Raw genomic sequence first — 13,590 nt, forward strand, 5'->3', positions numbered from 1 at the left:
TCCAAGTTTCAAATGTGTATGTTTTTTGGTAAATTAAAGCCCTACTTCATCATACAGAAGTGTCTCACAAAAGTAGTGAAAATAGCAGATCTACAAGCACACAACGCCTCACGATGCGAGGCACTGTGTGCTTGTCTATTTTCACTATTTTAAAATGTTTTAAAAACAACAACAAAAAGGAAAGTTTTGGACATACAAGGTTTCCACCCGACAACAACAATTTAGGGCTCTATTTTGATTGTCTTAAGTACCAGCTCAGTCTTATGCCTAAACTTAAGGCCTGTCCATACTGTCTCCGACCACCAAACTTTTCGTTGGAAAGGTCTGGTTCAACTAGATGACGTAAATGACGTTACTCGCATCTTCTGAAAAGCATTATCCCAAATTAGAGTTCGGAAAGCTGCGCGTCGGAAAGTCAGAACTTTCCGACGAAAAGTTCGGTGGTCGGCGACCGTATGGACAGGCATTTAAGTTAAGGCATAAGAGCTGGTACTTAAGACAATCAAAATACAGCCCTGTCTGTTCCATTAGATAACAGTTTTAGAGTCTGATTAACTTCTACCTAACATTCCAGGCACTTCAGGAATAAACGCCTCTAGAACAATTTTTAAAGAAAGTATATGCAAGCATAAAATATTAAAACACAAAAAAAAACATCCTACTTGCTACTTTCGGACTATATGTCCAGGAAAACCATTCTACGACTGTCTTGTCATACACCCAAAATGGGTTTAGTTCTATCTCTCTGTGTTAGGGGGGAGAAAAAAAAAAGAAATTCAGCATTCTTTCTTTTTAATTGCATGACCTCTAGCATGCAAGCAAGAAAAGAGGGGGGGAGAAGAAAAAAAACATGAATATTGAAGAGAAGCTTTGCTCAAAGCTCTTTTATTATGGATATTTATGCTAATGACACATTAGTATATTCAATAAAGTCTCTCTCTCTCTCTCTCTCTCTCTCTCTCTCTCTCTCTCTCTCTCTCTCTCTCTCTCTCTCTCTACCCACCCCCCCTCTTGCCCCATCTCCTTGCCTGCCTCTCGGCCAGTGTTAAAGGCACTGCGGTACCCAGGATGAGCAACAGACAGGGTTCATGTGTGGTATTATCTTATGCATTCACGTCTACAGAGGGCATAGGCATGGCTCAGGCTTTGGTTAACTCAGAGAGTGTACAAAAAATGGAACCTAATCGACCAGTGAGGGTCGTCCGTTTGGTTCCATTTGTGACACGCTCAGAGTTAAACTAACACCACGCATTTGACAGTGTAATTCCTATTCTTCATAGTTAATGATGAACTCTGGATAGCTTCATACATGGAAACTCATAGCCGCTGCTCATCAGCTCGTCTCTCGGTTCCCTTCTCTCCTCCCCCCCCCCCCCCCCCTGCTCTCATGTTAATTTCCCCTCCTCTTCTGCAATTAATCTTCCTCATCCCCTCAAAACTTTTCCGCTCCTTGTTCTCAATTCTCCTTCCCTCTCTTCTTGTCTTTCTCTCTCCGCTGCACCTCCTCTTCGCTCCCTTCAACCACCCCATCCGCTAAAAGCTTTTTTCCCTCTCCTTCCTGTGCCTTGTCTCTTCACATTTCTGTTCTCCTAAACACCCCGCTCCCTCCTCACTCCCCCCCCCCCCTCCTCCACTTCTACCTCCCAGGAGATTAAAAATATGAGGAAACAATCATGGCCTGCCTCATTATCATATGAACAGGGGCCCGACGGGCGACCGCCGACACGATAGCCTGGGCCCTGGAAATCCGCCGCGGAGCGCTTTTTTTATTAATCCCAGAAATGACTTTTTAGCGTATTTTGTTGAATGACACAGAACCAACCCCCCCACCCCCCTTCCCTGTATGTACGTGCACGTACTCATGCACCCAAACACACACACACACACGCACGCACGCACGCACGCGCGCACCAATCCTTTCAGGCAGTCAAATTACCATCAGAATAAAATGGCATAAGAGAATGCTTATAGCCTCAGACCCAACAATGCGGAGTGTAGAACAAATGTGCAGACAGACAGAATAGTGTTTCTCTGCAGCAACAATGAGGTACTGGAGAGATATGGAGTTTGGTGTTTTTCCTCTACCCTCATTAGGTAATCAATTAAAATGTGTCTATGGCCATGGGAAGATAATGTGGAGCGACGTATTTAATGATGGAATATAAAGCTATATAAATCATGGTATTGTAGCTTATAATATTAATACAAATTAGTGAAAGATGATCTCCACAAACAAAGGCTGTATTCATAATAAGTGGCATGAGAAAGGTAATTGTCCTAGATTACCTTCACGGCGTAAAAGCACACTGCATGCTCTGTGATCGGCATGTGATTCACTCTGCCACAAGACCCCTTCTGGATGTAGACTGGCATGCACTGGATCTGGGCCAGCAGTAAACACAGTCTGTGCTGACTCACATTAGTAATAAGACATCTACCCACAAGTTGGAAATGTCATCAATGTTGGTATAACTGTTATCACTGCACCCATATATTACCATCTAACTCAGACTGATGGAAATACTATAAATAGCTAGAACCACTCCCACCAGCCAACCACTCCAAAACACAAATGACTTGTCATTTCTGTTGGCTCTTGCTTAAAGTTCCAAGGATGTGACACATTCAGAACCTTGCTATAAGGTATAAAGGAAATGTACACACAAGCTTTGAAACCCTAAAGCTGCCATGTTTGTTTCCTTTGACAAAATACACAGGCGCCTACAGTATATCCACTAATGTACACAGCTTTTTGTTTTTTGCACACAAAAAGGAGTTTTGCATGCATTGCACACAACTGGATCACATGTAAAAACACCAGAAGTAAATGCAAAGCGGAGATCATTGGTCCTAAACACGACAAGTGGTTTTATATTGTCCATCCATATACAGTAGCTAGCTCAAAATGGCATATACAGTAAAGCAGACTGGATGAGCCAGTCTAGTGGATTTCTAGTTAATCCACTAGTATATCGTCACTGTCGGGCAGAAACCTTGCATCTCCAAGCTTCAAATTTGTAATTTTTTTCGCAAAGTAAAGCACTGCTTCATCATACAAGGCCATCGCACAAAAGTAGTGAAAACAGCTGATCTACAAGCACACAACGCCTCGCGGTGCGAGGCGTTGTGTGCTTGTAGATCGGCTGTTTTCACTAGTTTAAATCATTTTAAAAATGATAAATACAAAACAAAGGTTTTGGACATACAAGGTTTCCACCCGACAACGACGATATGCTTCTACTGCTACGGTAAAGCCTGATTTGTAAATAGACAATCTGCAACTCACAATATAATATGTTCTTGTATTCCGGGGCGGGACACAGTGGTACGGCAGAGTATAAATCAGGCATAACCGGACCATTAGCAGGGCTCTGCGCTGTGCCTCCTACAGTACTTGTACTTAATGTATGTTCCACGGTGAAGACACTCACTGATGAGCCTTCCATCAGGTTCACTGACCATTCATTATGGCTGCTTCTCTCACTCACTCCCTTTCTCCTTCACTCTCTCTGCTCGCCCTCTCTCTCACTCTCTCTCTCTCTCTCTCCCTGCTCTAATTAAATTCCAATGCCAAGACCGAGGACAGAAAATATACTTGGGGAGAGAGAGGGGGTGGGGGGTGGGACAAAACGAGCGAGTGAGCGTGAGTGAGAGAGAGTGAGAGAGAGAGAGATCAGAGTGTAAGAAGATATCGAGTGAAATTCAAGCACGCCGATTTAGATCAGATGATAACCTGAGGGGATCTAGGGGGGAAATCCATAAAAGGGCATCAGAACAAAGGTGGAATGCACTCAGTCTTTGTGCTCTTATTTTGAGATGGAAGGTTTAAGTGAAATATCCCACTTGAGAAATAAAATTGACAGTAAGGCCAGACACAGCTGACTGAATTCCAAAACAAAGCACACAAGGCCAGGTAGACCAAATCATTTCAAGTCAAATCATTCATTATAAATCACTATAACACCACTTTAATCCTATACACTATAGCTTTGTATTGTCAATGATATATTAGACTATTTACTGCTGTCTGGAAAATTAGAAAAAAATCTTGTCTGCAAATGCTGTGCCAACATAAGTGAACAGAATTATAAAAAAGTACAGTATGAAAAATTACTGCACAGCAAAAGTTTATTTACATCAGGAGTTTGTGGTGCTTCATGAGGAATTAATTCCCTTATTTGGACATTTTGAATAAGCATGTGACAGTGAATCTGAAATTCTGTCACGTTCACTGTCAAATTCATGGTCAAAAATGTGTCAAAAGAATGTAAAAAATAAATGTAAATGTCACGATGCAACACATTGTGACCTTGTATCTTTTCTATAGGGCTTAAGTAGTTAAATACATGTACGCACCTCAACCACTTTAACTCTCACTCCCCCTTTGTCTCTGTGATAGATGACACACAGCGCGTCACATTTATAATTCATAATGCGGCACTGAGCCATTCATCAAAATCATATGGGAGACGGTTCCCCCAATAAACAACAGCTCAACATTGAAATGCAGGAGTCGATGTATTCCCTGATCATAACAGACGCGTCGCACGCTCCGATTGATTTAACGGTCGGATCAAATTACCTGGAAAAGGTTAAAACTATCCATTACCAGCTAACATGCTTTTGTTATTGAATAGAAAGAGAAAGGAGAGGAATGTGGCCGTGTAGAGTAACATTCAAACCTTACTGTATCCTAAAGGCATGATATGCTCAAGTATTTAGAAATGCATTTAGAAACGGACATACCACAATGAGTGAGCAGAAAAGAAACAAAGAAATGCAACGGATTAGAATAAAGAGAAAAGCATAGTAAAATCTTCAATGTTAATTCAACTCTATAGTCTCACAAGTCAGTCTTTAAACATTTTAATCAACTGGAAACTGATGACAATCATCTATCTTTTGTTGCTAAACGATTTATAGCAATGCAGAACCAATCCAAAACGTGTAGGGCGGTCCTTCATATTGAGATGGTGATATGATTGGTTTCCAATTCCAAAGTAGTGGGCATTGGCTTGTTGGCAGCCGTTCCCGAATAGACACGCGCTCACGCACACACACACACACACACACACACACACACACACACACACACACACACACACACACACACACACACACACACACACACACACGCGCGCGCACACACGCGCACGCACGCGCACGCACGCGCACGCACGCACACGCACGCACACGCACGCACACGCACACACACCCTCAGGGAGGCTCTTAGCAGCTGTGCTCCAACTAAATTGGCTACAGAGTACCAGCAACAGTACCGAGCTCCCTCCAGGTAGAACACAGGCAGCCAGCACATTGATAGCAGGCCAGCAGAACTCTGTCTCCCAATGCATCTATAGGCATGACAATCGTGCTTTTCAGTCTCTATCCATAACACGCTGACTGTCACGCTTTGAAAAGAAATCACACAACACATCAAAATGAAACAAGACTGTCTAATGACAGCATGGCCTACACCTGTCCAATCTTTTGCTTGATAGTGTGTGAGGTGTGCAGTTTGTGAATGCAAGCCACATAACTCGCAGTGCATTGCTCAGTGCCAAAGCCACACTGCCAAATGGAAACAGGGATTTTTTTTCATACATACTGTACTTCACCAATAACAACAAAAGTGCTTCAGCCTTATGTTTGAGCCTGAAGCTTGTCGAGTGTTTGAAGCTCATCACCCCAAAGCCACAAAATCCTCTCGGCAAACAACGTACCTGAGCTTTCTTCACAGCTGCGGAAAACCCCTGCCTATCAGGATGCACTTTCTTTTGAATCATAGCCTCTATAAGCTCTTACAGTATTCTGGCCCTCTATATAAAAAAAAGCCTGAATAATACTTTTCTGACAACCGGCTCAACCAAAGCACTTGTCCAGCACTCTCCAACCAAACCGAATCAAAGTTTTCCTGACAGCACTTCAACAAGAAACGAATGCGTCTTCAAAAGCCTGCCTGTCTGTCTCAGTGAACAAATGGCCCCATCCACAATTTTCAGAATCTACCATTTTCACTGCCCCGCCCGACAGGGGCAGCGGAGACAGGGATGCAAAATATAGTATTTATTCTTATCGCATATATTTATTTGCTGTAAGGGCCCTAGACTGGACAACAAAAGTCCTCTTTCAATTCTCATCTTATATTCTAGATTCTAGAGAGGCTGCTTGTGTGCATGTCCTACAGCAGTGTGTGGCGGTCTACGCTATTTGACCAAAATGCAAACAGAAATAATTTAAATGCTTAGATTTTCAACTATGACCCAACTTTCACACTCATCTAAAGGCCAGTCCACACCAATGCAACTAGTCGCAAATCAAAATGCAGTATAAGTGTGATGCCAGATAAGCGTGAAAATGTGGTCCCCGAAGTGAGATAGGAATTGTAGTGCTGTTGCTGCACCAGCAGCCAGCAGGTTATCAGCCTGACGTGGAACCATGAGAATACATATTGTCTCCCAAATCCCACTGTAGCGTGAATTATCACAGCACATCAGAGACAAGAGGGATAACCACCTTCCTTGAAAGTAGAAGAGGGAGGGATAGAGGGAGCCAGGAGGGAGAGAGTGCAAGGAGAGTTACAGACAAAGGTACAGTACTGTAATACTCAGGTTAATTGTGCATGATCCTCCTGTTAGGGGATTGTATTATGGCAATGCAACCACATTGTTTCCCTTATTGTTTTCTGTCCATCCTATCTCCCACTTATTTTCAGTTTCCACCCCTCCCTCCCTTCCCTTCTCTTTCACCCCCACGATAATCTCCAAATCTTGATTTGGCCACAATGGATGAATTATGCACACGCGTGTGCGTGACACACACACACACACGCACGCACGCACGCACGCGCGCGCGCGCGCACGCACACACGTGCGCGCGCACGCACGCACACAGCTTATCCATGGCTGGGAAGATCAGCCTGGTTGGCAGACTGAGACCAACAGCTTGTGGCAATTCTTTGGAAGCAGGGAAGAAGAGACTGTTGCTTTCTCGCCCCCTCGTTTCCCTTCCATTTCCTCCCTTATGTGCGTTTGTCACTCATTGTGTCTGTCTGACCATCATACCTGGCTCTGGTTGTCTGTCTGTTATATTTGTGTCAACGCACGCACACACGCACACACGCACACACACACACACACACACACACACACACACACGGGTAGTGAGGAAAAATACACTGCCTTTTGCGAAAATGAGAAATGAGCTTGAGGATACTTCTCAATCAGCGTGACACAAAACAAATCTCTCACCTTCGCTTGCAACCTATCTACAATTTGGGATCTCGACAGCGATCATTACCCGCTATATACCCACAAATCAGAGACATTCGCAAATTCAGTAAAATGCCTTAAGAGTCCATTTGGTTCCATTTATACACTCCTCGAGTCAAAAGAACACTGAGGACTTTACTGTGTGGCTGACTGTGTCCCCTGCATGCCATTGATTTTTCTTTGAAATAGCGAGAGGAGAGAGGGAGACGTCTGCTGAGAAGGTAATAGCAGGTTCGGTAACAACATCAACTCTATTCTGTCACAGAGGTGTGCGTTCCAGAGAGCTCTCCATCAAACATCCAATGCATTTAATCTGACAGTTGTCCTGTGTGTATCTGTGTGTTGAGTGATTGTGAGAGACACACACACACACACACACACACACACACACACACACACACACACACACACACACACACACACACACACACACACACACACACACACACACACACACACACACACACACACACACACACACACACACACACACACACACACAGCACTCTGTCGAGGTGCCAACTTGTGCTTTGTGTAGGCCATATACTGTATGGACTACTTGTGCGCCGGCGGAGTGCGCAAGTACTGTGATTGGTGCTGTCTATATCCGGCTGACATGTGGGTGTGTGGGTGTGTGGGTAGGTGACGACACAACACTTGTTGGTTGGTGGTGACGTCACAGAGAACCCGGCCTCTTACAACACAGATAACATCAGTCAAAATGTTCACAAAAAGCAGGTTCACTTTGCTGGCAAAAAAATAGCAATAGTGTGTTGCCTATAGCAACTATACAAATAATAAATAAGAGTCATGAATGTACGTATATAAATATAGTCCCTTTAAAACACATTTCTATTCAGTCTGTGCAGTGTCACCAGACTTAGCTCTTGTTCAGTGGTCTAGCTGCTGCTAGGTGAAAACTTTTCAGGAGTCAGTAACAGGCCCAGGTCCACGCGGTCATTTGACCAAATCATGTCTGACCAAAGTGCCTTCGACACCAACGTGGTGACCCTCACTAGGTTTGTTTTAGAGGAGGGGAGGAAGGCCCGGGGTACGGGGGATCTCACCACCCTGCTCAACTCCATCTGCACAGCAGTCAAAGCCATCTCAAACGCGGTCAGGAAGGCCGGCATCGCTAACCTGTATGGCATCGCTGGGAGTACTAATGTGACAGGTGACCAGGTGAAGAAGCTGGACGTGCTATCTAACGATCTGGTCGTTAACATGATCAAGTCCTCCTTCACATCCTGTGTTCTGGTGTCAGAGGAGAATGAGAAAGCCATTATTGTGGAACCAGAACAACGGGGCAAATACATAGTGTGTTTTGATCCCCTGGACGGCTCGTCGAACATCGACTGTCTTGTGTCGATCGGAACAATCTTCGCCATCTACAGAAAGACTACAGGTGATGACGAGCCTTGTGAGAATGATGCCCTTCAGACTGGCAGAAACATTGTGGCTGCTGGTTACGCCTTATACGGCAGCGCCACAATGATGGTCCTTTCCACTGGTCAAGGAGTCAACTGCTTTATGCTTGATCCAGCCATTGGTGAATTCATCCTTGTGGATCGAGATGTCAGAATTAAGAAGAAGGGAAAGATCTACAGTGTGAATGAAGGATATGCACAGCACTTCTATCCAGATGTAACAGAGTACCTGCAGAAGAAGAAATACCCAGAGGACGGCACTGCCCCATATGGTGGCCGGTATATTGGTTCCATGGTAGCTGATGTTCACCGAACGTTAGTGTATGGAGGCGTCTTCTTGTATCCCGCCAATGTCAAGAGTCCTCAGGGCAAGCTACGGCTGCTGTATGAATGCAACCCCATGGCGTTCATAGTAGAGCAGGCAGGAGGCATGGCCACAACAGGAGCTGTGAACGTTCTGGATGTGCAGCCCACCAACATTCACCAGCGAGTCCCTGTGGTCCTGGGTTCCCCCGACGATGTACAGGAGTACATCTCCATCTTCAAGAAACATGCCAAGTGAAGCATTCATCTCTTACAACTCATTGACTGCCACGATTTTCTTACCTTTTAACGTGGGCGTGTGCGTGATGATGGTGCACAGATCGTTCACGATCGCGGGCACGCATCGGTCCGTTCCAGATTACAAAAGACCCCATCTTAATCCATGCTACCGTTGCGAGCTAGGAGCAGTGTTAGATAGCTCTGTTTACATAGGAGGTACACAGAGACATGAAGTGGTGGGTTGTTCCGGCTGCTTCCGGTCCACCCGGAATCTTTGCGGCACTTAGGCACCTTGGATCGGCGATCCGATTTTGGCTTGTTTTTTATCAAATCTAATTCATCTAAACTAGGGAAACTCATGGGTGGAAATCAATGAGTGTGGCAAAAGAATACATGTAATTATATGATATTAATAAATACCCTTTGTTTAGTGATTATTTATTTATTAATTTGTTTTTTTTCCCCCACGGAATCAAAGGGTGTATCGCGGTTTGTACCAATTCTGGGAAATTGAGGTTGCCTATTTAGTTTTGATAGACAAAATATCATGTGAAGTCAAGCTTGACCAATCCTCTGGAGTTTATGGAGTAACATTTAACCAATGAGGAAGCAGCAAAAACTGAGGGAGCTGCATGAAGGTGACTTCATGAGAATGCTGGTTCCTCATTGGCTACATTTTACTGTGTAAACTCTGACCAAGGAACAATAGTGTCTCCCCCTTCAACCACACTAACTAGACCACACTCTGTCGAGGTGCCAACTTGCAGCCTTGTGCACTCTTGGCCATACTGCATATGGCCTACTTGTGTGCCAGCAGAGCGCACAAGTACCGTGATTGGTGATGAGTGCTGTCTGTATGTACAGTATGTGGGTGGGTTGGCACTCTGTCGAGATGCCAACTTGTGATTTGTTATTTATATCAGGTCACACTTGTTGGTGGTGACGTCAGACCACCAAGAGAACGATGCTCCCTCATTGGCTAAAGGCCCTGCCTTTGTACTGTCGGCCGGCAACACAAGTTTACAAAAAGGCTCAGATGGTCATGATGAGTGCATGGGGGAGCGGTTAGGGTTAAGTGTCTTGCTCAAGGATCACGTCTAATGTACGTGTATACTGGGCAGACGGGGGCGGTCATAGTGACATGACTATATATGGGATATCAGGTTTTTGTTTATGGTTATGTGACTACTGTATGTCTGAGTCAGAGTGATGCCTTTCTTTGAGTACGCACGCACGCACGCACGCACACACGCACGCACGCACGCACGCACGCACTACATAGCCTCGATTTGTACCATTGGTACACAGTTCGGTTTGACCTTCCTGTTTTGGGACCAGATGAATGTCTTATGAATTTCAAATGCAGTGCTAGATTAATATCACTTTATTGCTTTGAGACCGAGGTCACATTCATCCACTGTCAGTTAAGGCTTCAGGCTCTATGGTTTTGTACAGCTGCATGGTGGGAGTTGTGTCTTTGCACCAGCAAAGTGACATTTTCCTCAGGCACAGTGATGATTCTTAGCCTGTGGCTATTTGACTCTTTTGGTGACTCACCGTGCGTTGAATTGGCGCATAGAGGGTGTGTCGATGGCAACCAGTCAGGCATACTGCAATTTTGGTGTAAAGGATGGCTGTGATCTCACTACTCACCTGGTCAGCGCATAGCAACAGCGCAGTAGCTCAAGATGATGTTTAAACCACTTTCATTGGTGGAGGTTCCCCAAATAGATTTATTAAAAACGATCCCACGATCCCCTTTTATATACTACTGTATGTTATGAACCATCTTCCACTGAGTAGGCCTAGGCAAAAACAGACACTTCACAATACAGTTGCTTACACTTACACAAGAAATCCACTTTGATATCGTCATTGTCAGGCAGAAACCTTGTATCTCCAAGTTCCAAATGCATATGTTTTATTGTGGGCTGGCCGAAAGCAGGCACACATATGTTATCCTCATTATTTATCTAGTACGTTTATTCTCCTCAATCCATTGAGTCCAATGGGAGAGTGATGCAAGCTTGAGGATTGGTCGAGCTTCACATGACAATTTGGCTACAATATATAAGCAACCAGACTCGCAATTTCCATACATGGTGTTCCATGTGAGCCCATGTTTTGTAGGAACAGTATATCTAGTTCGAAATGAAAGCCCTACTTCATCATACAAGTGTTGCACAAAAGTAGTGAAAATAGCCCGTCTACAAGAACAAAACGCGAGGCGTGCTTGTTGATCGGCTATTTTCACTACTTTAATATATATATTTTTTTAATAAAAAAGGAACGGTTTTGGACACCCGACACGACAATATACAAGCTGTTCATAACAAGTAGAGATAGCCGAACAATTTTCATAATGTAATAATGTAATTTTCTAATTATGCCCTATGCACTGCTTTGATAACCAGTCCTTACCGTACCAATACGAAGGACTGTCCTGATGTCTTTGCATTCGGTTCTGGGATGCTGTTATTTACATTTCCGAATTGTTTCCACACAGTTTTAGCACATTCATTAAATTTTAGATGTCACCGGATGATCAGTGGGCAGAGACTTCTTATCATCTAGCTTTTGTGAAAGTGAGAATATCCTACATGGTACTCTGGTCTCCTGTGTAAGCACCAACATGAATACTGCTGAGCTAAGACAGAAAGCCTGTTTGGGCAGGGGACAAGTGATGCTTTGAGCGTCATGCAATACCACCTGTTGTCAACCACATAATCTAAATGTCTCAGTAGAAGAGCTGGGAGACCAGACTACCTCAAACCACGGCAGTTGGTCGACTAAGATAATGTTTTATTCACTAAAAGTGTTATGTATTGTTTTTTTTACAGTGTGCGTCAGTAAGGGGCTGGCTGCTGGATGCCCCCCTCTTGTCGCTAAAACGTCCTGTTCGGTTCGCCGCCAACTTATCTTTGGCTCTCCTTCTGATGTCATTGAGCCGTTTCCTAAATTGGGTGCCAGTTCTCATAGGACCAGAGCAACAGTTATTAACCATACGTGCCAACTCCTCCCAGGCTAACTGAACATCATCTGCCCTCAACAGCTTATTTACAGTGCAGTGTATTCGCTCTTGGTGAGTCTGCACAAGGACATTGGTTTCTTCATGGGAGAGATGTTTTTTATGAGTGAAACGCTGGGCATTGCTCGCTGTGTAGTAGCTTCCATCACCAAAATTGCAGATTGCCATGGCATATGTACATAGCAGGCAATTTATTTGATTTATCCTTTGTCGTACGACTGTCATGCGTAGAAAATAGCTGATGACAATATATGAGACAATGATGATATATATATATATATATATATATAATATATATAATGTGTGTGTGTGTGTGTGTGTGTGTGTGTGTGTGTGTGTGTGTGTGTGTGTGTGTGTGTGTGTGTGTGTGTGTTTGTGTACACTGTTTATGATGCGCAGCTTGTTCAGCTAGTTCAGGCAGATACGCTAGAGAGGTTTACAGCACTATGTGGGCGATGTTGTATGTGACATGTCAAGCAGCTGACCAAATGTGTTTGTTATAGATGTATATCTATCTCCCTGCTCTGAAATGGTCTTATAATGTGCTGAGCAGGGAGTAATGTATAGCAGAGAGCCTGAACGCCAAGATGAAATATAATATTCACACTTCAAGCTGTTAACCGTATGTGTGTATGTACCTGTATATATAGACACCTTGAGTCACAATGCGTCGGTGTAATCCAAGCTAACAAGGATCTTTTAAAAATCATATTCTGAATGCCTCAGATGCTTTTCTTTTTTGTTTTTTACTGCCATCCAATACTGTTGACTTCCATTACAAGTGAACTGGACAGTCATTGTTTTTTAATCTTACTCTATTACTTGCCTATCAAGCTTGAAGTGCACCTGATATGTTATTGCAACAGTACCAAGCCTATTTCTCTTGGTCTAACACCCCCTATTTGTTCTTCATTAAATAGTGTTCTACTGCAGTGCAGTCATATGAGCACAGGAAGAGCACACAGAAGACAACATTGTCGCAGTTAAGACTACATTTTATTTAACCACCAGGGTCTATACTTAGTCACTTCCCTTTTTCCCCCTACACCACATATCTTGAGCAAAAGAATGCCAATGCAAGCGAAGGCTAGAGTAAATGTGTTAAACCACTCACAGTAAAGTAAATAAAGTAACACATTGTTTTCCTCAGTTAGTGTCATAATGTTTTTTAGAGTATGCCTCATTAAAAAAGAAACAATTGTATATACAAAACATCTTGCTTTTGAGTGCAGAAGAACCTAAACAAAGGTTGGGATCCAAGGAAAACACAAGGACAGAGGCCCAAAAGCAAGCTGGGTTCAAGAACAATGCAATAATGTAT

General features: G+C 43.8%; 2 protein-coding genes across 2 annotated transcripts in view; one reads left to right on the top strand and one right to left on the bottom strand.

The window, feature by feature from the left end:
- Positions 1 to 13,590, bottom strand: part of LOC308305960 (RNA-binding motif, single-stranded-interacting protein 3-like) — a 182,897-nt gene that overhangs the window by 149,549 nt on the left and 19,758 nt on the right. The window lies entirely within an intron of this gene.
- Positions 8,244 to 9,260, top strand: LOC308305971 (fructose-1,6-bisphosphatase 1-like; the record flags this gene model as incomplete). The annotated part of the gene is made up of 1 exon (XM_080750870.1): positions 8,244 to 9,260. One exon carries the CDS (start codon positions 8,244 to 8,246, stop codon positions 9,258 to 9,260), a length of 1,017 nt encoding a protein of 338 aa, XP_080606996.1.

This window comes from Nannobrachium achirus (assembly GCF_963921795.1).
Source record: "Nannobrachium achirus genome assembly, chromosome: 2".
Taxonomy (NCBI): domain Eukaryota; kingdom Metazoa; phylum Chordata; class Actinopteri; order Myctophiformes; family Myctophidae; genus Nannobrachium; species Nannobrachium achirus.